Source organism: Aotus nancymaae, unplaced genomic scaffold (assembly GCF_030222135.1).
Source record: "Aotus nancymaae isolate 86718 unplaced genomic scaffold, 86718_ANA_hifiasm-v0.15.2.pri h1tg000002l, whole genome shotgun sequence".
NCBI classification, from domain to species: Eukaryota; Metazoa; Chordata; class Mammalia; order Primates; family Aotidae; genus Aotus; species Aotus nancymaae.
This window is the reverse complement of record NW_026988413.1, coordinates 2,215,549-2,241,616: the sequence shown is the minus strand read 5'-3', so window position 1 is coordinate 2,241,616 and position 26,068 is coordinate 2,215,549. Positions and strand designations below refer to the sequence as shown.

At 48.5% G+C, this 26,068-nt stretch overlaps 1 protein-coding gene across 3 annotated transcripts; it reads left to right on the top strand.

Moving 5' to 3' along the window:
* Nucleotides 1-3,120: 3,120 nt before the first annotated feature.
* Nucleotides 3,121-25,716, top strand: NOM1 (nucleolar protein with MIF4G domain 1). 3 transcript variants are annotated; one of them, XM_064367465.1, is made up of 12 exons: nt 3,121-4,119; nt 5,874-6,001; nt 7,487-7,682; nt 12,380-12,703; nt 14,655-14,765; nt 15,811-15,978; nt 16,763-16,884; nt 18,922-19,054; nt 19,916-20,047; nt 21,963-22,072; nt 22,840-23,035; nt 24,378-25,716. In XM_064367465.1, the coding sequence occupies exons 1-11, from the start codon at nt 3,121-3,123 to the stop codon at nt 23,012-23,014; spliced, it is 2,598 nt and encodes an 865-aa protein (XP_064223535.1). In that variant the 3' UTR covers nt 23,015-23,035; nt 24,378-25,716. The 3 variants fall into 3 exon arrangements, with proteins under 3 accessions (XP_064223535.1, XP_064223567.1, XP_064223511.1); XM_064367497.1 differs by having other exon boundaries at nt 5,877-6,001; nt 22,840-25,716; XM_064367441.1 differs by having other exon boundaries at nt 22,840-25,716.
* Nucleotides 25,717-26,068: the final 352 nt, after the last annotated feature.

Here is a 26,068-nt window from a genome sequence, read left to right as displayed (position 1 = left end):
AGAAAAAGACAGTCATAAACCATCAAAAAATGGGCAAAGAATATGAACCACAATTTTGCAGAAATGAAATGGAAATGGCTCATAAGCATATTTAGGATGCTCAGCTCCACTTTTACTAAGGAACATGCAAATTCAACTTAATGAGATGTTTTTCTCCCATCATGTTAAGTTTCGTAACTTTCATTCATTGACACGACTTTCATGGATGGTCCTTAAGCAACATTTATCAAATTTACAAACTACACACCATCAGTTTCAGAATTCACACACTTCTAGGAATACACCCCTCAAATTACACTCTCACATGAAACGCCGTGTATGGAAAGCCACTCGTCGTAGCATCATTTTTAGTATGAATGTGTGGGAAATAAAAGCTATCAGCAGGGGCTGCGTCACTAAATGACAGACGGCCTCTCCATCACCGACTCTGCAGCCAATAAAAAATAAAGCATCCGTTCATTCCCATCTATTTACCGAGTGCCACTAACCCTGGGGACAAATCCACAGACCAGAAGTCGTGCCCTGGTGAGGAGGAGACATAAGTCAAATGGGGAGGGAAGTGCCAGGGAAATAGGATCAAGGGGTTAGCTGCTGCTGCAGCCTCAGACGGGCTGTCAGGATGGACTCGCCAAGGCATCTGAGCAAGGCTGGAATCGGAAACCACCAGGAGCCCGTGTGCACTGGGGCAAGGGGAAGCAGGGGGAGACGGGGGAGACAGGGGAGACAGGGTCAGGAGATGAGGAGGTGAGGAAAGATCCAGCAGGACCACCAGGATTCCTGGAGAGTGAGCTGGCACACAGCCATGTGATCCTATTTTCATATTTTAAAAGCATGCCTGGCCGGGCACGGTGGCTCATGCCTGTAATGCCAGCACTTTGGGAGGCCAAGGCAGGTAGATCGCAAGGTCAAGTGATCAAGACCATCCTGGCCAACACAGTGAAACCCCATCTATACCAAAAATACAGAAAAATTAGCTGGGTATGTTGGCACATGCCTTTAGTCCCAGCTACTCGGGAGGCTGAGGCAGGAGAATCACTTGAACATATGAGGTGGAGGTTGCAGTGAGTCAAGATCGCGCCACTGTACTCCAGGCTGGCGACAGAGCGAGACTGCATCTCAAAAGCAAAAACAAAATCATGCCTGTGGCTGCTATGCTGAGAGCAGACTGAAGGGTTGAGGGGATGAAAGTGAGGAGATGAGACAGAGGCCTTTGCAATAATCCAGGCAGAGATGATGGTGGCAGGGAAGGTCCATTGGTTGCTCCCTCTGCTGCAGGATGTTCTACAAGATACACTGTTACATGAAAAAAGATGCAGAAGTGTTTCCCAAACTAGCACCCATGAGACACAGCACACACCCATATCACTGAGTATAGAACGTATTGGGAAGATCACTTGAGAATGAGACATTGCTGCTTCATGGAAGGAGAACTGGGTGGCTTGTGGACAGGGACAGCATGGAAGCTGACCTTTTACCTCTTTGTGCACCTTTTGAATTTCAGACTCTGTATATAGAGTATATTGCTTATTAAACTACTGATATTTTTTAAAGTACCTTAAATATTTGAGAGAGGAAAATATTTGAACATAGGAGATACAGAGGATTATTCAAAATTTTTTATTTGTAAAGAATTGCTCACTGGGTGCAGTGGCTCATGCCTATAATCCCAACACTCTGGGATTTGAGCTTAGGAATTTGAGACCTGCCTGGGCAACACAGGGAGACTAAAATAAATTTAAAGTAGAGACATATATTAAATTTTATATTTAAAAAAGAATTCCTAAAACCTATAAGGAAAATGGACGATGGCCATAAACAGATGAGGAAATATAAATGGCCAGTAAACAGTGACACCCACTCTCATCAGGAACTAAAGGACAAGATGCCATTATGAGCTGACAAATTGGCGAAAATTAAAACATTTTAAAGGCAAGGAAGGGGATGGTGCAGTGTCTCACGCCTGTAATCCCAGCACTTTGGGAGGCCAAGGTGGGCAGATCAGGGGTCAGGAGTTTGAGCCCAGCCTGGCCAACATGGTGAAACCACATCTCTACTATAAGATACAATAATTAGCCGGGTGTGGTGGGTGCACCTGTAATCCCAGCTATTAGGGAGGCTGAGGCAGGAGAATCGTTTGAACCCGGGAGGCGGAGGTTGCAGTGAGCTGAGATTACACCACTGCACTCCAGCCTGGGCAATAGAGTGAGACTAGGTCTCGAAAAATAGTACTAATGATAAATTAAATCCATAAAGTCAAGGGCGGGAACTCTGGAAATGAAGCTTCTGAAGCTGTCTGGGAAGAGAAGCGGCCCCTGGTCAGGCCGAGAACCCTACAGCAGCAGCCCGGCCTTCCCCCGACTCTCTGCTAGGCGAGGCCGCTCCTGCAGCCTCCGGCCTCCCAACATCCAGACGCAAACCGCGCGGCCTCTGAGTCCGCTTCCCGCTTCAGGTTACCCAGTAACGGGGAACCGCAAACGCTCTGCCCCCGCTCGGGACCCAGCGTCCAAACCCAGCCTGGGCAGGGCCGGGTCCTCCATGGTCCTCGGCCGCCTGGGGCCACAGGCGTCTCCCCGGTCCGAGTCCAGAGCCCGCTTCTCAGGAGAACGGCGGGCACCGGATCAGGGCCCGTCCTAACCCAGCGAGGCCTCGTCTCGACCACATCTGCAATGGCCGTATTTCCAAAAAAGGTCGCGTTCCCGGGTCCCAGCGGACACCAACCCGGGGCTCGCGCATCCCAGCGCCACCGCCGACCCCCGGCACCGCGCGAGGCGCGCGAGGCCCACGAGGCCGCAGGGTACGCGTGCAGCGCGGGCTCCTCCTCCAGCAGCGCACGGAGCTGGCCCGCGCGGAGCCTCCCCTCCATCATCCGCGAGGATTTCCCTTGTAAACGCGAAGGCACCTCCGTGCTCATCGCTCGCCTGACTCCACGCGGCACCCGCGGGCGCGCCTGCCCCGGGCGCCACCTGCCCAGCTGCCCCCGCAGCCCGAATCTCCGCTCGCAGCTCTGCGCGCTGCCGCCCTCCCGCCAGCAGGGGGCGCTGCCCGCCCTCCTCGCGCAGCCGCCGCTCTCCCCGGAAGTCCCGCCCGGGCCGGAAGTGGGGCGTCCATGCGTCTGGAAAGATGGCGGCGTCCAGGAAAACTGTGGAGGCCGGCCTGGGCGGATCCCGGGGACGCGTGGTCCGCATGAAGCACAGAGGCTGCCGCGGGTCGCGCCGCGGTCCTGGCGGCGGTGGGGAAAAGGTCCTGAAGAGGCTCAAGCTAGCGGTGGAAGAGTTCGTGCAGGCGACCTCGGAGGGCGAGGCTCCCGTGAGCTGCCGGGGGCGCGGCGCCCAGGTGCGCTTCCGCCCGGGAGGGAGAAAAAGCCGCAAGGAATTGAGGAAGGAGAAGCGGCACCTGCGGAAAGCACGCCGGCTGCAGAGGTCGGCGGGCCCCAACCAGGGTCCCGGCCCCGGAGGCGGAGCCGCAGAAGCTAGTGGTCCCCGGCGGGACACAGAGGAGCGCGCCCGCCCAGCTCCTAGTCGGGAGCCCTCGCCTCCCAAGGAGCCGCGGCCATCCCGGGCCAGGGCCAGGGCCAAGGCCAAGGCCAAGTCCCAGGCCCCTCCCGGGAAGACCAGACCCTCCGCAGCCGCCACCGCCGCTGCCCGGAAACGGGCGCTTCTAGCGGCCAACGAGGAGGAGGACCGAGAGATCCGAAAGCTGGAGCGTTGCCTCGGCTTGAACAAGCGCAAAAAGAAGGACGGCGGCAGCTCCATACCGCTGAGCTTTGCACGCGACGGGCTCGACTATATTCTGGGAGCCCTGGAGTCTGAGAAAAATAGCGGCTTGTACGACAGCAGTGGTGAGGAGGAGGAGGAAGATGCCGGACAGACACTCCCCGAAAGTGACTTAGAGAGTGACTCCCAGGACGAAAGTGAGGAGGGCGAGGAAGAGGAGGACATAGAAAAGGAAAAGAAGGCGCTGGAAGCGGAAAGCGAGGACGACGACGAGGATTTAGAACAGGAACAGGGGGAAGAAAAGGAAAAGGGAGCGCAGGAGAAAAGGAGGGGGAAGAGAGTCCGTTTTATAGAAGATGAAGAAAAGAGTGAAAATTCCTCGGAGAACGGTGACATAACCGATCAGGTATCGTGTGAACACTCTCTAGGCCCTCTGGGATTTCCTTCAAAATAACGGGGCGTGGAGGGAGCGTGGGACAGAAATGACGCAGACTTGGTGTATTGATAATGGTTTCAGCTGAATGTGAGTAAATCAAGTAAGTTACTCTTTTGAGTCTACTTTCATGTTTTTAAATTTTCGTAATGTAAAGTTTAGGGGAAGAGCAATACAGAGACATTTTTATTCCGGAGACTTACGGGCCATTTCCACAATGCGGCATCTTCATTCTGTGTTTACCGGTCCAGGTCTCTAAACGTTTCTCTTACCCGCCACCCGGTCTGTTCAGGCCTCTTTCAAATATCCAAGGACATCTGACGTGTCCGACTTGCTTCTAGAGTGAATTTTCTAAAACACAAAGCTAATTTGCAGCACTTCCTTGGATAAAGTCCAACACTGAATTAAAGATAAAGTTCACGCCTGTTATCCCAGCACTTTGGGAGGCCAAGGCGGGCGGATCATTTGAGGTCAGGAGTTTGGGACCAGCCTGGCCAAACGTGGTGAAACCCCGTCTGTACTAAAAATAGAAAAAATAGCAGGGCGTGGTGGCGCGCCCCTTTAATTCCAGCTACTTGAGTGGCTGAGGCTGAACCAGGGAGGCAGAGGTTGCAGTGAGTCGAGATTGCGCCACTGTCTTCCAGCTTGGGCGACAGAGCAAGACTGTTTCAAAGAAAGAGCAAATAAACGTAACTGTCAGGTCTTCATGGGCTGTCTTCTTGCTTGCTTTGTCTCAGCTTTCCATTGCCTGTAGCTCATGGTTGGAGTCAGCTGTATAGAATTGCCTGCGTTTCCTTTTCCCCACATCGCACTAGTTCATTTATGTAAATATTCTTTACTGAACCAGGTTTAAACTACCTAGCAGTGAGGATCCTGCCTTAGAAATATCTGTGTCCTCAATGATTTGCAACCACCACCCCACCCCTTGGTAATCTAGGAAATAGCAGTGAGTTGGTTTTGATTTTTATCATATAAACTTACTTTTACACAAGTTTGAAATTATTTTTAGGACATTTTCCCTCCAAAACTAGCGGTATGTTTAATTTAGGTGTTTGTATGGTACGGTGCCAGCAGTAAATTAAGGCTGAGCAAAAGCGCTGTAGATGGGGCTCTGTTGGAGTTGGACAGATACCAGAGGTGCACAGCTGGGTCTGAAGAACTACAGGGGGAAGCGAGATGAGGAAATGTATTATTAAGAGCATTAATGGATGGGCCGGGCGCGGTGGCTCAAGCCTGTAATCCCAGCACTTTGGGAGGCCGAGACGGGTGGATCACGAGGTCAAGAGATCGAGACCGTTCTGGTCAACATGGTGAAACCCCGTCTCTACTAATACAAAAAAAAAATTAGCTGGGCATGATGGCGCGTGCCTGTAATCCCAGCTACTCAGGAGGCTGAGGCAGGAGAATTGCCTGAACCCAGGAGGCGGAGGTTGCGGTGAGCCGTGATCGCGCCATTGCACTCCAGCCTGGGTAACGAGCGAAACTCCGCCTCAAAAAAAAAAAAAAAAAAAAAAAAAAAGAGCATTAATGGAAAGAATGACAGGCACAGCCTGCTGAGTGGGCTGTTTACCCATGTGCTAAGCACTCAATTAATCGGGTGTTTTTAAGCAGCAGTGATCAGTAGTAGCTTCCACCAGTTCTTGCAAATTTAATATTTAAAAGCACATATGACAAAGAAAAAGGATTTGGGCAGTGTACATTTTTTGTAATCTATTTCTCTTTTCAAGCAGGGTCTTTGTGAAAGTGGTGAAAAGTATGTCCCACCTCATGTGAGGCGAGCTGAGGAAACAGTGGACTTCAAGAAAAAGGAAGAAATAGAAAGGCTGAAGAAACATGTGAAAGGTCTACTTAACAGGTGACCTTGCAGTATTGTCACATTGTGTCACTTAAAGAGGTTGTCTGTTTTCTAAAAATGTAGGAGTCATCCCAGCAATTCAGATGGAAATGATGGGGACAGTCAGTTGGATCCTTTGTGGCCTTGTCTTGATGCACCCAGACCCATACCTTGAGAAGGAGCGGATACCCAACTGTTGGATACTTTGAATCCCTTCAGGGTTTGAGAGTCCCCAGATGCTCACATTATTATTCCAAGAAGCAAGAAGGAATGGGGCAGAGGTTCTGTGTCCGTCTAAGGACAGTGATGGAAGGACTGGCCTGTGTCCCCTCTCTGCAGAAACACATTCGCCTGGTCTTCCCTCCCCCTTACTCATTGCTCATGTCTGTATTTTGTCGTTAGAAACTGATTGGAAATCACACAGGTGACACTTTGCTTTGTCAGGTGTGCCTGCCCATCAGCTCTTTGGTTTTCAGGGTGTGTGTGCATCTCCATGTGTGTGCATGTGATTCTGTGTAGTTTTGTCACATGAAGATTTGAGTCACCACCATCTCATGCTGCCCCTCCATGGGCTCTCCCAACCCCCTTCCCCCTTGTAGTGCTTCTTGTTGTCCTGGAAATGTACTGTAACCCTCCATTTGAATGTTGCATGCAGTATTAGCGCAGGTGCATAATGCAGAACCTTCCACGTATGTGTGTATGCAGCCTTCCCCCCACTACCCGTTCAAACAGAGCAACCTTTTCCAGTGTTAGGAACTAAGGATTTTTGTGCCACCTGAAAAATGAAAAAGTTAGCATTTTTCCTAACAACGCATCCTAAGCCTGGACCCTGCCTATGGGGATATCGGATCAGGATATGCAGGGGAGTATCCTCAGCTACTAAAGAGAATGCAGGGTATGCCTCAGTATGGCCACATTTCATCTTGTGAAGACAGCAGTTACATGTTTGACATTCCAGATATTACATGGTTACGAATGATATAGGCTGGGTTGTTGGGGCAAGGTAAGGACTGTTAAGGGGTCAAAAGTGTACATAAAAATAGAAGACACGGGCCGGGCGCGGTGGCTCACGCCTGTAATCCCAGCACTTTGGGAGGCCGAGGCTGGCGGATCACCTGAGGTCGGGAGTTTGATACCAGCCTGACCAACATGGTGAAACCCCGTCTCTCCTAAAAATACAAAAATTAGCTGGGTGTGGTGGCTCATGTTGTAATCCCAGCTACTCAGGAGGCTGAGGCAAGAGAATCCCTGGAACCCAGGAGGCGGAGTTTGTGGTAAGCCAAGATTGCGCCATTGCACTCCAGCCTGGGCAATAAGAGTGAAACTCTGTCTTGAAAAAATACATATACATATGTATATATATAAAGAATTGAGGGTATGTGGGTGTGCATCTTATATATATAAATAGATATATTTTCGGTATTGATAACTCTTAATTCTTTAAAATTGAACTGAAAATTCCTGATTGGAAACATGGTTGCTTTCTGTCTTTACAATTCTCTGCAGGCTGAGTGAACCCAACATGGCTTCCATCAGTGGGCAGCTGGAGGACCTCTACATGGCCCACAGCAGGAAGGATATGAATGACACCCTGACCTCCGCGCTCATGGGCGCATGCGTCACTGCCGCAGCCATGCCCAGCAGACTGATGATGGAGCATGTTCTCTTAGTCAGCATCCTTCACCACACAGTTGGAATCGAGGTACTGTTGCACCTTTTCTCCAGACTATCACTAGTGTCTCGTGGTGGTTATTCTAATGATAGGCCTGATAAGTGCATAGCTGTGTGCTGTGTGTGGTTTTCTTGTGTTAATTCCTTTTTGTTCTGAATAAATACTACATTGTCTATGTTATGTAATTGTAAAAAGCGTTCAGGAAGTACTTGATTTTGCTTAACTTTGCTTTTTTTTTTTTTTTTTTTGGAGGCAGAGTCTCACTCTGTTGTCCAGGCTGGAGCTCAGTGGCTGCAGGCGCAAGTGATCCTCCCACCTCATCCTCCAGAGTAGCTGGGACTGCAGGCCCACACCACTATGCCTGGCTAATTTTTTTGGCGGGGGCGGGGGGCAAAAGTGGAGTCTCACTCTCTTGCCCAGGTGGGTGTCAAATTCCTGGGCTCCAGTGCTCCTCCTGCCTTGGCCTCCCAATGTGCTGGGATTCCAGGCGGGAGCTGCTGTTCCCAGCCCTGTTCTCTCCAGTCCAGCATGTCTTTATGTGTTAATTTCCTTCTGGACTCACAGCTCAGGCGTGCTTTGTTCCCTTTGCGCTTCTCCTTTAACACTGTTTTGTTTCAGATGTTCGGAAGGTCGTGGTTGGCGTGGTCTCACTCCTGAGGTGTTGGTGTCGGAGGGTGATGTGAGAGCTCTGGGGGGTGAAGCTGCCTGGAGGCCCGGTGCCCTTTCTGTGTCATGACCCTTTCCCGTCAGTGAAGTGGGCTTTTGTTGGGATTGAATTGAACAGTGTACAGGAAGCATCTGGCACTCGACAGGTGCTAAGTGAATGTCCCCCCCATCCCACATCCCTTTCGTATTCTTCCTTGCTGAATGAACCCCAGGTGTTTAAATCCAGGGAGGCTCTTTGGTGATGACCCTGGTTCCACAGTCATTGCCCTCCTCTGCACCTGTTCTCTCTTAACTGAATACAGAAAAGTCAGAACCCTTCTAGTTAATATCCCAGTTCCCTCAAGGTAGCTGATTTCAGGTGTGTTGAAGGAAGTCAGTCTGCTTAAAGGAGTTTGTTCAGAGGTAGGTGAGCTAGTGGATGATTGGGTCGATACAGGATTTACATGCAAACACAGTATTTAACTCATTTGGATCTTAAATGATACAGTCTTTTTTGATGGTGGTTTTCTTAGTTTTTTGCCTTCTGACAGCTGGACTCCAAAAAATAGGCCATAGCAGCACAGCGTCCCTAAAAGGCTGATTCCTGGGTGCATGTTTATATACTGTGTATCCTCACCGTTGATCCCACAGTGTCCCGGTGAGATCAGGGCAGACATTTACTGACCCCTGCTTTGTGGTGCAGCAGGCAAAGCCACTGACGCGCTGTGTGAAATTCCTAAGATCACACATCTTGTTAAAAGTACACAGAACCGGCTGGGCACAATGGCTCACGCCTGTAATCCCAGTGCTTTGGGAGGCCGAGGTGAGCGGGTCACGAGGTCAAGAGATCGAGACCATCCTGGCCAACGTGGTGAGGCCCTGTCTCTACTGAAAATATAAAAATTAGCTAGGCCTAGTGGCACATGCCTGTAATCCCAGCTACTCGGGAGGCTGAGGCAGGAGAATCACTTGAACCAGGGAGGTGGAGGTTGCGGACTCCAGCTTGGGCAACAGGAGCAACACGCATCTCAGAAAAAAAACATACACAGAACTTGTTTTCTGGGCTCCTAGGCAATCATGCTTTCTCCTCCGAGGCTAGTCACATTCGTTTCATTTTTATATTATTTTCTCTCAATTCTAATCTTAACAATTATTTAGTCCCGCAGAGTGGGACTCTCCAAAGCTTGCTTTAAATGCGCAGATTTGCCGAAATGAATTTGCCTTCTTGTCACTGGGGCTTCCTGAAGGCAATGTGGTGTGGGGGGACACTGCCTGAGTGCAGGTGCGGTGCCGTGCATGGGCTGTTTCACTTGGAGGAACCTCGTCCAGTCGTTAGGTTAACAATTTAGTTCATGCCAGGCGTAGAAAAGAGCTGGCCCTCAGTAAGTGCTCATTGAAGGCTCGTTGCTCTTTATGTACAGAGAGGGATTTTCGTGTTGAAATTCTGCTCTTCCTCTGGCTGGCTTTTCCAGCCACTGCAAGTCTCCTTGCTGTTCCTGGATAATTTTCTGATCCACATTTTTCCATATCTAGCAGTAGTCACATAGCCGCTTCTTGAAAGGTGGTGACTCTAAGGCCTGTGGGGCATTATGAAGCTGAGGGCAGGAGAGAGGGGCGCAGGCCTGAGTGTCTGAGTACAGGACTCTTCTCAGCTACATGGGTCATCTCAGATATGAAAATCTGCACCTGCTACTTTGGGAACACTCTTCTGTTATTTTGTGTTTCTAAGAGCTATCCTCATTTTCACGTATGAAAACATGGGAGTCTGTTTTCTTGCCATTACAAAGTGATGGAATCACTGGGTGCCATTCCTGGGCCCTGTGATTACCATAATTCCAGCCCATTCTGTGACTTTCTTGGTATCTCCCTGTCCTGGAGGACACTGGTATGCTTCAGCTGACTTAATCATCAGAATGATCTTAGTACAGGCAGTGTATCGGTGAGTTACAGGAAAAGCTATAGACCCTGACCACCCAGAGCACATCAGGAATTGACTTGATTGGAAAACATGAAATTATTGGGCCTACTTTCATTTAAACCTTTGCTAATTGCATGAAGGACAGTGAAATGGCTTGTTCTGAGGGGAAGTCATTATAGTACTTTAGTTAATGACATCCACGGAAGTTTCTGCCAGTGTGCGATGAGTGCTCAGGATGCCGGCTCCATTCAGCTGCCTTCAGTGCTGGGCCGAGAAAAGCATTCTGTATTAAAGACGATGGTGTCAGCTGCTGAATTGCTTCTGTAGGTCATACAAAACTCAAAAGCACACTCAATACAGATTCATGTTGAAATTTCCACATCAGAATTAATGTACAGTGTCTGCTTGGATAACTTTACCAACATGAATTTTACTTAATATTCTTAAATGTTATGCTGTTATATTTTATTTTGAAGACATTACATGGAACTTCAGATTTAGAATTTTGAGAAATTTGGATATAATTGAAAACATACTTGAATATGCTTTATGGCTGAATTTTTCTTGATGTCTGCAGAATTCTAGTTTACTTTTAAAACTTATATTTGACTATAACATGGTAGCCATAATAGACTATATCTTTCCGTTTCTCTTCATTGAAAGGACTTGAATTGGAAAGTACATGTGGGCTTGGTTGCGTCTTGGGTCTTTACAAGCTGAATGGTATATTGGGTCCATCAGAGCCGGGCTCTGAGAAGTCCCTGTGGCCCCTGCAGGTCTGTTGGCCTTTCTTTGGATTCTTCTAGCGTTGAATTTTTGGCGGTCCAGCAATGATGTGTGTGTACTTCCCATTACACTCAAGCCTGAAGGGGCAGCTCAGCCTTGCCTGTGATTTTCACTGACACACTACACATCTCCATCCAGTCCTGCCTGGATGGCCCTGTGGAAGCTTTAGCAACCCCTAAGCTGGTTTTGTCCAGCCCCAGGAGCCTGCTGCCCCTCACATAGTTCCTGGTTACCCAGACTAGAAACCTGGGAGTCACAGACCCTTCACTTTTACAGCCAGTGTCACGCGTTGCCATGTGCCAGCCCCTTCATCCCTGGTCCAGCGCAGCTGCTTTATTTAGGCCATCACCTCCTGCCTAGGCTGTGCGTGTCACTCTGTGTCACCACCACGTCCCTACTTCTGCCTTCTCCCTCCAGTCCCAGCTTAAGTTGAGATTTGAAAGAAAATGATGACATGATAGCGATGCCAGCAAGATTGAAAACCACTCTTTCTGCCCTCAAGTGTTGTTATCTCTGTTTTGCACAGTGAAGAAACAGAAGTCCAGGAACTTACTAGAGACCACACAGACCCACGTGCAGGTCTCCTCATCCTTCAGTACCCAGTTGTGGACTTTGGGATAGAATGTACCACGTGCATGTCTTCTCATCCTGCAGTCCACGGTTATGGAACCTGGGATAGAATGTACCAGAACAGCATAAGGAAAATGCCGTAGGCCTTGCTTAGCTCCACTAGGCCTGGCAGTTCCTGGCCCCAGTTCTGTCCCTCAGGGCAGGGTGTGGTTTGCCACCTGGTCCCCATCAGGGCCTGGTCAGTGCCCCTCAAACCACTATCTGAGCCAAGTGAGTGTGTTCACAAGCTACTTTAGTGCCGGAGACTCAACCCTGGGAAAGCAGGGCCTCTCCTCCGTGGCACCTGGGTCCCTTCCAGCGATTATTAAGTATTTGTCAACGTGGCAGCCTCTGATACTACTTCAGAATGTGTTGCGTCTGTCTGCTTTATTGCTTCCTTGAAAGAAATTAATTTGGGATAAAAATCTGCAAAAAATCTTTCAAGAAATGATTATTGTTAGGTAATAGAACATTTTTAGAGCTATAGATGTGTTTTTAACAACATTTTTAACAGTTTTATTTTTCCAGGGAGTCAGAATAGTTGCTGGCCAAACCATTCCCCTTCACTGTTGATTTTAACGAGAGGAAGGTGCCCCCATGTCCAGGCTGGGACGCTGTGGCTGGCAGCTCTGGGTTGCCGAGGGATGCCTTGTTGAAATGCCCTGCCTGACGCTTTGTTAGTTTAAACTGTGACAGTTCTGTTTGTTGAAGTAGAAACGAAGGTTTCTAGGAATAGCATAATGACCCTTCTTCTGTATGGTTCTTTCAGGTCGGTGCTCACTTTCTGGAGGCGGTGGTGAGGAAGTTTGATGACGTCTATAAACACGGAAGCGAAGGGAAAGAATGTGGCAACCTGTTCACCATTATCGCCCATTTATACAACTTCCACGTGGTGCAGTCTCTCCTCGTCTTCGACATTTTGAAAAAACTTATTGGAACTTTCACCGAGAAAGATATTGAACTGATCTTGTTAATGCTGAAAACTGTGGGCTTTTCATTGAGAAAAGATGATGCTTTATCACTCAAGGAACTGATCACTGAAGCCCAGACCAAAGCCAGCAGTGCAGGCGGCAAGTTTCAGGACCAGACCAGGGTACGCGTGCGACATTCAGTCTGCTTCCTAAGTCCCTAAGCTCACACACTGGCCAGAACTTAAAAATCAGTATCTGGGGTAAATATTACACTTCCTTTCCTAATGATTTCTGCTGTCTCTGTCTCATCCAGTTTTCTGGCGTTAATATGTAAATGAACCTTATTCCTTTACTAAAAACTCAGAAACATATTTTGTGAATTTAAAAATTGATTTATTTAACATTCATCCATTCAAAAAATCTTTACTGAGGAGGCCACAGGACATGGGCTCTAGGGTCAGCCTGGGCTGGACTTCAGCTCTGCCACTTAACGGTAGCATCAGCTGGATCTTCTAAGCCTCAGTCCCCCCTCTGTAAAACAGGGACTGATGACAGCTCCCACTTTGTGTGCTGTTCAGATGACGAGATGTGTGGAAGTCCTTTGGGGAGGAACACAGAAAGGGTTAGTGTGAGAGCCGTGAGGGGGCATCACAAGAGAAAAAGGCGGAGTCCAGGTCTCTGGACCCTTGTTAATTACTGCAGGGAACTGAGGGTTTTATCCTAGAGGCATCTGAAGGGTTCCGAGCAGGTGAATGACAGGTTGGAGTTTTCCTTCTGATGGTCACTTTGACTCCAAGTAGAAAGAGGCATGAGGCAGTTGGGGTAGGAGGGAGTTTTGCAGGAGCTGGAGAGTGGGTGGTGGCAAATGGGATCGTGGCAGCAGGTGTGGACGTGGACCTTAGAAGCGACAAGACCTCATGTGGATTGGGGTGAAGGGAAGGAGGGCTCAGGATCACCTGTTGGGCACAGGGGGCCGTGCAGGAGGATGAATGGGCAGCTTCGTTTTTGAAAGACTGAAATTAAAGCTCCTGAGTTAGCTGTGAACGGAGTGGGCTGAAGGGATTCGGGGCTGCTCTCGTAGAGGGGGTCCTAGGAGCCGTGGAAGTGGGTGGACTCGCCTGGCATGGGGTGGGCTGTGAAGAGGACTTTAAGGTTAAGGAGCACTGACATTTAGCTACAGGGAGGAGGGAGAGCTGGCAAGTGAGAACGAGAAGGCGTCAAGAGGGAGGAGGAAATGAGGATAGTCCCAGGAGCTGGGGTTCCCCTGGTGTCCCCAGGAAGAATTCATGCCCTTGTGGGATGCCAAGGACCAGCAAGAGGAAGAAGGGATTTGCCTTTTGGGCTAAATTGTGACAGTGGTCCCTACTGGCCTATCCTGGTCACCGAAGAAGCCTGTCTGTAAAGAGGAGAGGCTAGAGAATGGAAGGGGAGCGGTGGGTTCAATGGAAAATGGTTTAAAATGGAAGAGACAGACCGTAGATGAGTGGCTGCCTGGGGCTGGGGAGTTGAGGGAACTAGGAAGCAGTCGTTAGCGGGTTTGGAGTTTCTCTTCTGGGGTGATGAGAAAGTTCTGCAGTTGACAGTGGTGATAGTTGCACAACTCTGAATAGACTAAAAGCCACCTAATTGTACACCTTACATGGGTGGGTTTTATGGATGTGAATTCTGTATCAATAAGAAGTTGACATTTGGGGATATCTCAGAGGGTATGGGGGAATTCTTTGTGCTCTTCTTGCAATTTTTGTGTAAGTATGACATTATTTCCAGTTTTAAAGTTAAAATCACAAGGCCAGTGGTAGGGAGAGGGTGTCCACACAGGTCGCCAGGGGCTAGGGTGGGAGCAGGAGCTCAGGAGGGGCCGAGATGGCCAACATGGGGTGGATGGTGCGGACAGGTGAGTGTGTGGCAAGCAGAAGGACAAAGACGGAGGTTGAGGGACACATTCTGTTTTAAAATATTACGTAACCCTGAGTAGGCGGTGAGGCTGGTTTAGACCATCTCTACCTAAAGACCGTTCTGACTTTGTATCGTAGCAGCGGTGGCCAGATGCATCAGGTATGGTAGATTTCTTGCCAAGTTGAGCAGTTTAGACTTTGAAACGATGGACTTTTAATTTTTTCATTTTTCTTGAAGATTCGGTTTATGCTAGAGACGATGTTGGCCCTGAAGAACAATGACATGCGTAAAATTCCAGGCTATGATCCCGAGCCTGTGGAGAAGCTGAGGAAACTGCAGAGAGCTTTGGTAAGCCACGGAACTTGCAGCTCTGCTTTGCTCAGAGCTTCTATGTTAGTGTGAGCCCGTTGTGAAAATCAAGGAACAGTCAGACCTGCAAGTCAGGGTGGTGTCTGGTGAGCGAGAGCGCTCAGAGGCAGCATGAAGGCTGCTCGGTTTTCCTTGGGGCTCTCCTGGTGGTCTGGGCGTGCTCGCTCCTGCAGAATGTCTGTGCGTGGGGCAGCCCACAATGGGCGAGCATCCTCTTCGCCTCACCCTGGGTGCTAAACTCGGGCTGCACCATTGGATTATCTGGTGCTTTCAGAGAAGGCCAAGGCCCCACCTGGATCAAGAAAATCAGGATGACTTAGGTTTTTTTTCGAGACGGAGTTTCGCTCTTGTTACCCAGGCTGGAGTGCAATGGCACAATCTCGGCTCACCGCAACCTCCACCTCCTGGGTTCAGACAGGTCTCCTGCCTCAGCCTCTTGAGTAGCTGGGACCACAGGCGCACACCTCCATGCCCAGCTAATTTTTGTATTTTTAGTAGAGATGGGGTTTCACCATGTTGACCAGGATGGTCTCGATCTCTTGACCTCGTGATCCACCCGCCTTGGCCTCCCAAAGTGCTGGGATTATAGGCGTGAGCCACCGCGCCCGGCCAACTTAGGTTTTTTGGCTGTCTCTGACGTGCAGCCAGGATGGAGACCCAACAGCCTCCCTGTCAGAGAGAGTCTTTCAGCCCCTGTCATCCCAAGTCCAGATCGTCATTGACTCGGGCTCTTCCAGGAGTGTCCTCTGCCTGCCTCTGAGCCTGAGGCAGCTCTGTCACTCTCCCCTGTTGGGGCAGCTTTCCAAACACGTGTTTTGGGTGATGGACTCTCAAACACAAAACACTGAGTTTACTGCTAGTTTTGGCATTGTTCTAAACAAGCTAACCATCCCAATTGCCTGTGAATCATTCCAGTATTCATGCACCAGAAATGTCATAGTCAAAAAACAAAAAGCCACCAGTGATGGAAGTACGGAATATTAACCAGTTAAAAGCATTTCATTAGCTCTTCTCTCTTAATCAGGTCCGCCATGCCGGCTCAGGTTCTGAGACTCAGCTTCGTGTCTCCTGGGACAGCGTCTTAAATGCGGAACAGACGGGTCGCTGGTGGATCGTGGGGTCTGCCTGGAGCGGGGCCCCGATGATTGACAACAGTCAGCATACGCACCTGCAGAAGCAGCCTGCGGGGACGGTAGGGACGGATGCCTGTGCTCAAGGCTGCCAAGTGGCGGCACCCCCTGTGTGGTGTGTGGTATGTGGTGTGTGGTGTGTGGTCACGGCTTCACCTGGAGCTGCTCCCTTACTGTTCTTGAATCGTTACTGAAATCTGCAAGGTTTATTTGGAGGCCTTAGAGAAATTGCTGTTAATATTACGTTGTGATATGATTATTCCGTTTCTGTTCTTCTTTTTATTGGTTTTTAAGAGTCCCAAAACACAAACGCAAAAGATCTGAAAGTTGAATGGCAGGGGACAGGGGAGCTCGCGAGGATCCGAATGCTCGCCGAGCAGGCGTCCGTTCCTGAGACCACTCATGCTGCCTCCCGCGCTGTGCATGCCAGCCCACGGACCGTGGATTTCACATTGTGGACATTCAAGTCCATAGCTAATCCAGACTTCCCTCGTTCTTCCCCCACGTCCTTCCCCGTCCCAGGATTCTGCGTCACTCGTGGTGGTCATGGTTCACCAGGCTCTGCCGGTGACCGGTTCTCTGTGTTTTATTTCATCACCGCCTAACCCTGAGGTTGAACCACTACTGAGAAGTCTCCCACATGGAGTGGTTTCCTCCTCCAGTGGCCGTGGCTTCACTGTGCTTTCCCCTTGCAGGGGTTGCCCAAGAGTGGACTTAGTGCTGACGTTCAAACGCTCATGTAGACCTCAGTCCGACTTCAGTTACGCTGAAGTACAGTGTGGCATCTCTCAGGAAGCAGTTTGCGTGGAGACATGCGTATGACTTGTTCATTAATCATGCTCTCAGGTCAGCTCAAAGATCCTAGAACTCGCCCGGAAGCAGAGGATGAACACAGACATCAGGAGAAACATATTCTGCACGATAATGACAAGTGAAGATTTTCTGGATGCTTTTGAAAAGCTTCTAAAGTAAGCATTTGTGTGCACATTTTGACCTACTAATGAGATGCTGTAGAAGAAATAAGGTGATGTGTGTTTTGAGTTTTGAATGACCGAGTCCAGTGCTGCTTAGGAAGGACTGGGCTCTTCTTACCACCCGCTCACCCTGTTAGATCTGTGCTTCCCTTAGTCATCTTCCTATTAATTTGTGTCTAGTGGTTCCTCATTAGAACAGTTTATGAAATATAAAGATTAGGGGCTTGGGGGTTTTACTGAGACAGGGTCTTGCCATGTTGCCCAGGCTGGAGATTGGGGAGTTTTGACTGAAAGAATTAGATGATCTTCTCAGTGGCTGTTGCTGGCCATGAATTGCTTAAACATACATAAATCTTCATAATAAAGTTGTTCTGATTCTTCATTTAAAACTTCCTGGTATAGTTTCTGTAATTAGTTGTAATAAGATTTTAAAGATCCTGTAATCCTAGCTACTTAGAAGGCTGAGACAGGAGGATCACTTTAGCCCAGGAGTTCCGGACCAGCCTGGGCAACATCCTGAGACCCTATCTCTTTAAAAACAATAACCTGTAAATGTGCCTGTGTAGTTGTATGAGGTACTTCTAAACACTTTAATGTTAATACATTTTCTTTTATTTGCTTCAGACTAGGATGAAATACAGGGAGAAGATGGTTCATTTTGGGATTCTGATAATTAGGGTTTTATTTTCTAAACTGGGGTGCCTAGTTGACGTGGAACTCCTAAGCCTCCTTTGCCTCTCTGTGGCCTTGCTGTTGTGCTGAATACATCCTGTCTCACTAGTTACTCTTTGTCTCTAAAAGGGCTCTTTTGAGGAGAGCTCTCATCCACTAGTCAGCGGGTCTAGCTTATCCTTTGTACTCGGAAGGACTTTTAGTTTTCCTCTGGTTGACTTCGTGTTTTGAAAATTTTGGCCTATCAAACTACATTTATTGAACAATAATTTTTCCCATTGTTATTCATCAAAATCATGAGTTACACGAATCGATAATAAGTGCAGCAGAAATCACTCGGCTGTTCGGGCTGCCTGCGCCACGTCCGCGCGAGTGCTGTCCGTGGGGCTGTGCCGTTCTGCAGTGCAGCGTCTGTCTCTGTGCGGAGGTGGCAGCCCAGCCGTATTCAGATCTCACCAGAAACTGCGTATAGCCCACGTGCCCCTCAGTTGGGGAAAGGATATACCGTGAGACGTAGTCTGAGGGATACTAATTACTCTTGGCATCACAAGGGGCAAACTCCCAAGGCCCCAACAGCATGGTGGCTCCCGAGTGCATTCTGCCAGTGCTGAAAGCCACCCTACCCTGAATCTATGTGACAGAGGCCGAGGCAAAACCAGAGGGACAGAAGCAGATCAGCGATGGGTGGCTCCCGGCCCAGGGTTCTCGCAGGGGATGGGGAGCTGTGTTTCGGCAGTGGCCGTGGTGACCTGACTGTGTGGACTTATCCACACTCACAGGACTCTCTACTACAAAGGATAGGTTTTACTGCGTGTGAGCTCTAACTCAAGTTTTTTGGTTTTTTTTTTTTTTGAAATAGAGTCTCGCTCTGTCGCCCAAGCTGGAGTACAGTGGCTCGATCTTGGCTCATTGAAATCTCCGCCTCCTGGGTTCAAGCAATTCTCCTGTCTCCGCCTCCCAAGTAGCTAGAATTACAGGCATGAGCCACCATACCCAGCTAATTTTTGTATTTTTAGTAGAGACGGGATTTCACCATGTTGGCCAGTCTGGTCTTGAACTCCTGACCTCAGGTGTTCCACCCACCTAGGCCTCCCAAAGTGCTGGGATTACAGGCGTGAGCCACCACGTCCGGCCCCCTAACTCAAATTTTAAAAACAAAAACGTGGCCGGGCGCATCACAACCAGAATGGTTGTGACGGGGCTGGGACCCTAGCTGGTGTCTACTGCTGCCTCCACCTCCCCTTCCTGGCTCACCTCTAACCAGACCCTTCCAGGCAGGAAGGTGTTCCTCTGAAAGGTGTCAGCCATTCAACTTGGGAAGCTGAGTGACATTCCAGTCATTGCTGTTCTGTTTTTTAGGCTTGGACTTAAGGATCAGCAGGAGAGAGAAATCATTCATGTTCTCATGGATTGCTGCCTTCAGGAGAAAACTTACAATCCCTTCTACGCTTTCTTGGCTAGCAAACTCTGTGAATATGAAAGGAGATTTCAGGTAACTTAGTGCGACGGCACCAATTTCATCTGCTTTGCTGTTTTTTTCTAAACATGCTGCCTGGCTCAACCCACCTGCAAAAGAGTTTCCCAAGTCAGAAGGCCCCTAAAGTCCCAGTCACATGGTCCACACTGGCTGCCAGGGCACGTTCCCTGAGAGTGGAAGTGGAATGGCTACAGGGGAGTGTCGAGTGTCCACCGTGTCCTCACGTCGCCTTCTCCTGCCACAGATGCAGGCAGCATGTGGCCAGCAGCAGGAGCGCCTCACCAGTTCACGCCGCACCAGCCTCTTCTGATGTCACTCGCTGTGGCCTTTGCCTTAGAATATTCTGTTGGTGTCTGCTGATTTGACAGAAAAAAATGCACCAGAAAGAGATTGTAGAGAAGCGGTTTGGAACTGTGCTCTATAGGAAGGAACAGTGAGGTCGCCACTCAAAGTCTTGATGTTTAGAGTATTGAAAATAAGAATACCTTTAGGTCGGCCGGGCGCGGTGGCTCACGCCTGTAATCCCAGCACTTTGGGAGGCCGAGGCGGGAGGATCACGAGGTCAAGAGATCAAGACCATCCTGGTCAACATGGTGAAACCCCGTCTCTACTAAAAAAATACAAAGAATTAGCTGGGCAGGGTGGTGCGTGCCTGTAACCCCAGCTACTCAGGAGGCTGAGGCAGGAGAATTGCCTGAACCCAGGAGGCAGAGGTTGCGGTGAGCCAAGATCGCGCCATTGCACTCCAGCCTGGGTAACAAGAGCGACACTCCGTCTCAAAAAAAAAAAAAAAAAACCTTTAGGTCATGTTCTTAGTGATGTATTGTAATAATTTGCAGCCGTTGGCCTTTTTTCTTCTATTAACTACGCTACTAGATGACTTTCCAGTTCAGCATATGGGACAAATTTCGGGACTTGGAAAACTTGCCAGCTGTGAATTTCTCTAATTTGGTTCATCTGGTGGCCCACCTGCTGAAGACAAAGTCGCTTTCACTTTCCATCTTAAAGGTTCGTATAATGTGTGAAAATATTTAAAGCAGTGGAAATGAGAGTGCAGTTGTTTACATTAGGTCTGGGTGTTTACCGGTGTGTTTTCTTTGGTTCTGATTCACCTGGAAAGTGCTCACATTATCCCAGCCAGCATAAAAAATGGCCAGACTAGCATACGGTACAAATTGACCTGATAAATTAAGGCACAGTTACAGTTCTTTTGCTAATCTGAGTGAATCTGTTTTTGGGGTTTGAGGTTAATGTGCTGGTGCTAATTATAAAATCCAGAACTGGTCACTGTTAGTGAGTAGAAGGGTGGACAGAGTAGGGCCTGGTCTCCTTAGAGGTGAGGTGCGTTTGCTTACTTTGATGTAAGTTGTTTTAAAACTGTAGGCTTTCTCCTGCCCTGCTGTATTTTGGGACTTTGCAGTGGACCATGAAACCTAGACATCTTTTTCTTCTTTTGAGACGAAATGTTGTTCTGTCACCCAGGCTGGAGTGCAGTGGCACGATCTCAGCTCACTGCAACCTCCGCCTCCTGGATTCAAGCGATTCTCCTGCCTCAGCCTCCTGAGTAGCTGGGACTGTAGGCGCCCGCCACCATGCCCGGCTAATTTTTGTGTTTTTAGTAGAGACGAGGTTTCACCACGTTGGCCAGGCTGGTCTCAAACTCCTGATCTTGTGATCTGCTCGACTTGGCCTCCCAAAGTGCTGGGATTACAAGCGTGAGCCACCACGCCCAGCTGAAATTCACTAGACATCTTATCAGATGTAGTGGGCATTCGAAGTGGGCTTGTAAGGCTCAGATAGTGGGACCACCAGACCCTGAAAAGCCTAAAAAACTTGGAGAGCCTGAGGGGCAAAGGGAAATGAAAAGCAGAGACAGTTCCAGGCCGTTGACTACAGTGGCCTGACTGCAAGACGACCACCGCCCCGGGTGTCCACGTGTTTCCATGTGTGCTGTGCGCTCATCAGCATACCTGCTCCAGTTCACCTTGTGTCCCTCCCTGTGTGGTGTCCAGGTGTGGCCACTGTACTGAAAACGAGGGTCCCGAGCCTCATGCCAAATTCTGACAACCGGGATAACTTAGAACATGGAAGAAGCATTGTTCCCCCTCCGCCCCACTTCAGGCATTGCGCTCATCCTGGAACAGCATGGATGCCACCGCGGATGAGTGGGAGAGGAGTGGCAGGAGCGCATCCTTCGGCGCAGAGCTTTAGAGATGCCTCTCCCAGCCTGGCTGCCCTCATTCCAAGTTTCTCTGGGTTTTGGCCATGCTTTTGTGGTCTCGCTGTGCCCTCGGGTCTGCAAGCGCCTGTGATGGTGTTGCCTGCGGACCTCCCAGTGGGTAGCATTCCTGTCAGTGAGCTAGAAGAGGCTGATTTCCTCCTCTGGCTCACTGGCATTCAGCTAAGATGCAGTCCGTCCGTGCTGGCGCGAGTCTGCTCTGGGTAGCATCTTACTGTGTACGTTTGCTCCAGTTCACATGTTTATTCCACCTATCCGTGTTTAAGTTACTTCTGATTTTTTGATAGTTTTCTAGGAGAGAGATACACATGGATTAGTCTTCTGGAAGTAAATTTTATATATGTATAGTTTTAATTAGGGGATGGGTACTTTAGGGAACGGAGATAATTTATGTTTCAGTTCTAGATACTAAATTTCTGATTCATAAGGTGTATGTCCCGGGAATTCCACTTACACTGCTGAGTTGTTCTCAACGGTAGTTGCGGCCGGCCACACCTCTGCCAGCAGTGTATAGGGATTCCCAAGGCCCACATCCTTGCCAAGAGCTCTGGAAATAGCTTCTTAAATCAGGGGCAGAGTGGGGTGTTGGGGGGGGGAGATTAATTTTTACTCTAACTATAATTACAAATCACTGAAAAAGTTGGCTAAATCAATGTAACATTTTTCCCTGTGTCCTGACCTCAGGTAGTTGAATTCAGTGAATTGGACAAACCCAGAGTCCACTTTTTACGAAAAATGTTAAGTATCCTGTTAATGGAAACAGAAGTTGAAGACCTCGGTTTAATTTTCACAAGGTATGTGCCCCACTGTTCTGATGAGGCGTGGAAGAGAGATGAGGAGGTGGTTTGCGCTTGTGTTGATTTGTAAACACAAGGTTGTACTCTGTGTAGCTTAATAAATCATTTCAGTTTTATTTTTAAGCTAGTATGCATTATTAGATTTGGGGAATAGAAACTTGTCCACTAGTAAACTAACAATGAACAGTGGTTGGTAATAATAAAATAAGAAGTTCTTTGTGTTTTTTGTTTGTTGTTTTTTTTTTGAGACGGAGTCTCATTCTGTCACCAGACTGCAGTGCAGTGCTGTGATCTCGGTTTATTGCAACCTCCGCCTCCCGGGTTCAAAGCAATTCCCCTGCCTCAGCCTCCCAAGTAGCTGAGACTACAGGCACACGCCATCATGCCCAGCTAATATATATGTATTTTGTATTTTAGTAGAGATGGAGTTTCGCCATGTTGGCCAGGATGGTCTTGAACTCCTGACCTGGTGATTTGCCCACCTCAGCCTCCCAAAGTGCTGGGATTACAGGCGTGAGCCACCACATCTCGCCAGGAAGTTCTTAATTGAGAATTCTATTTTTAAAAGAAACTGGTTATGTCTCACTATTCAAGATAAAAATTACTCTCCCCGCACCCTACCCCTGATTTAAGAAGCTATTTCCAGAGCTAAGAAATGAACACCTGTTGGCAAGGATGTGGGCCTTGGGAATCCCTATACACTGCTGGCAGATCTAGGAGCGGCTAGCTCATCCCTGACATGTGTTTATACGATTCCTTTCCAGAGTGTCTGACAGCCCAAAGCTGGGGATATTGCGTGAGGGCTTGAAGCTGTTCATCAGCCACTTCTTGCTAAAGAACGCACAGGCGCACAGAAGCGCCGAGGAAGCCAGCGTGCTGAGAGCGAGAGCTGACCTTGCTACAAAGGCGCTGCAAGGAAAAGCTTCCCTGAGAATGTAGTCAGGGAACAAAGGCGCGCAGGTGGCCCTTTGACTGTAAACTGTCCTTTGTAAACCCAAAGGCTTACTCTGTTGACTGCGTGTGAAAGTTTGGTACAGCTATGTCATTGTCTGTTACTGTATTATGTTTTGAGATAGTTTTTTTAATCTAAGGTTTTATAGTTTATATTTCAAACCATTTTCAAATAACTGTATCTTGGGGGTGAGAGAAGGAGGGAGGGAAAGGAGGTGCAGGCACACTGGACAGGGTTCTCTAAGCAGTGAGGCTAGGGTGTGATTGTCTTAAAATTTTTCAGTAGATATGGCCAAACCTGATGGCTCACCCCTGTAATCCCAGCACTTTGGGAGGCTCAGGCAGGCGGATCACTTGAGGCCAGGAATTTGAAACCAGCCTGGACAACATGGCAAAACCCCGTCTCTACTAAAAATACAAAAATTAGCCAGGCATGGTGGCACATGCCAGTAATCCCAGCTACTGGGGTGGCTGAGGCACAAGAATCACTTGAACCCTGGAAGTAGTTGCAGTGAGCCGAGATTGCACCACTGCACTCCAGCCTGGGTTGGACAGTGAGACTTTGACAGAGAGACTGTCAAAAAAAAATTAATAGATAAGATAGGCCACTAGAGGGTGCAGTTATAAAGAAATTGATGAGTTTTTACCTTTTTAAAGTATTGAGACAGAGTCTCACTTTGTTGCCCAGGCTGGAGTGCAGTGGCACGATCATAGTTACTGCAGCCTCAAATTCCTGGACTGAAGCAATCCTTCTGCCTCAGCCTCCCGGGTAGCTAGGACCACAGGCGATAGAGGCAAGATCTCCCTGTGTTATACAGGCTGGGCTTGAACTCCTGGCCTCAAGTGATCCTCTTGCCTTGGCCTCCCAAGCACAAGGATTATAGGTGTGAGCTCCCATGCCTGGCCTCAAATTTTATTTTAACTTGGCCCTATAGCAGTTTATGTTTCCTAATCAGAATGTGAAGTCCTAAGTATCTCTGTCATCCCTAAGCTAACGGTTTAAGCTTTGAAGCGTGTGCAAGCAACATGAAAATGCAGAAGGTAACTGTAAAGCAGCACAGAGACTGTCCTCCACCTACAGACATCCTGTCCCTGCCTTCAGCAGTGCCATTCGACCGAGGGCAATGTCTGTCTGCTAGCAGGTTCTGAATTCAGGAGCAAATAAGGTGACAGGTACTAAGAGGAGTGAATTAAGTGAAAATCTTCTCTTTGTTAAGGAGCTTTTTAACAAGAATGTCTTTGCTGGGTGGTGATTGGGATATAACAGATGAGTTCTACTGGATGCGGAGCTTGACAGTAAGATAAGGAGCTTGGGCCGGGCTGTGAAACAACACACTGCTTCCTTCCTCAGGAAAGTCGTGCTGTGGAGAAAACAGTGTCAGTTGAACTAGATTGCGCTTAACGCCACAGTCGATTTGCATTCTGATGCAAGCCCCGGACCTCACAGACCAAGAGGATCCCTGGCAGCCTGTGAATAGACCACATTGGAGTAGCATTAACATAACCGATGTCGGCCGGGCGTGGTGGCTCACGCCTATAATCCCAGCACTTTGGTCAAGAGATCGAGACCATTCTGGCCAACATGGTGAAACCACGTCTCTACTGAAAATACAAAAATTAGCTGGGCGTGGTGGTGCGTGCCTGTAATCCCAGCTACTCAGGAGGCTGAGGCAGGAGAATTGCTTGAACCCAGGAGGCGGAGGTTGCAGCGAGCCGAGATTGTGCCACTGCACTCCAGTCTGGTGACGGAGCGAGACTCTGTCTCAAAAAAAAAAAAACGCCATAACCTATGTCAATAAGAATTGATTATGGGTGGAGCTACTAAGATTAGAAGAAAGTATCACAACAGTGGCATCGTCTAACTTCATCATGTATCATATGCAGTAACCGTTGTTTGAGGCAGAGATGAACTGAAGCCGATTTTTCTGCAGAAGATAAGTTTCTATAAACAATTCCATTTCTATATTGTCTTTTATTAAAACAAAAATACTTAACCTTTGCTATAGGGTATATTTATGACTTAAATTATTAACTAAGGTTTGCATTTCATGTATGGTAGATTGCCTGTAAGTCTGCGCATTTTAACAACATATGGGGCCAGGTGGGGTGGCTCATGTCTGTAATCTCAGCACTTTGGGAGGCTGAGGCGGGTGGATCACTTGAGCTCAAGAGTTTGAGACCAGCCTGGCCAACATGGCGAAACCCCGTCTCTACTAAAAATACAAAACTTAGTTGGGTGTGGTGGCGGGCACTTGTAATCCCAGCTACTCGGGAGGCAGGAGAATCGCTTTAACCTGGGAGACGGATGTTGCAGTGAGCAGAGATCACGCCACTGCACTTCAGCCTGGGTGACAAGAGTGAAACTCTGTCTCAAAACAAAAAACCAAATATATATGGGCTGTTAAATAGTAATTATACTTTAGTATAAATAGTAACTATCTTGACTAAAAGCTATGAATTCAGAATTGCTTTTATAGATAGGTTTTTAAAATTTTATTACAATGTAATTGAAAATACACTTAAACTACAGGATGCTCAGACAATGCTCAGTGTTACGTATGAACTCGCGGACTCTGCAGCGCAGTTTGAGAGCTGCTAATATAGGGGGTCTCGTCTTTAGAGGTATAAGGATCAAACTTTAATGTGTTGAAGTGTGTAAATAAAATTTATTTTTTTATATTTTGTTTAGAGTAACGGTGAATGTTTATTTTGAAAGATGAGCTTGGCCGGGCACAGTGGCTCACGCCTGTAATCCTAGCACTTTGGGAGGCCGAGGCTGGTGGATCGCCTGAGGTCAGGAGTTCGAGACCAGCCTGGCCACGTGGCAAAACAGTCTCTACTAAAAATTAAAAAATTAGCTGGGTGTGGTGGCACATGTCTATAATTCCAGCTACTTGGGAGGCTGAGGCAGGAGAATCACTTCAACCCGCGGGGGGAGATTGCAGTGAGCCAAGATTGTGCCACCTCACTCCAGCCTGGGCGAAAGAGCAAGACTCCTCTCAAAAGATAAAAAAAAACAAGCTTTGCTAGCATGCCTTTTCT

Coding starts and splice junctions, on each gene's coding strand:
- NOM1 (XM_064367465.1), top strand. CDS start 3,121: ATGGCGGCGTCCAGGAAAACTGTGGAGGCCGGCCTGGGCGGATCCCGG. Junction 20,048..21,962: donor TTTCACTTTCCATCTTAAAG/GTTCGTATAATG, acceptor TCCTGACCTCAG/GTAGTTGAATTCAGTGAATT. Junction 22,073..22,839: donor CTCGGTTTAATTTTCACAAG/GTATGTGCCCCA, acceptor ATTCCTTTCCAG/AGTGTCTGACAGCCCAAAGC.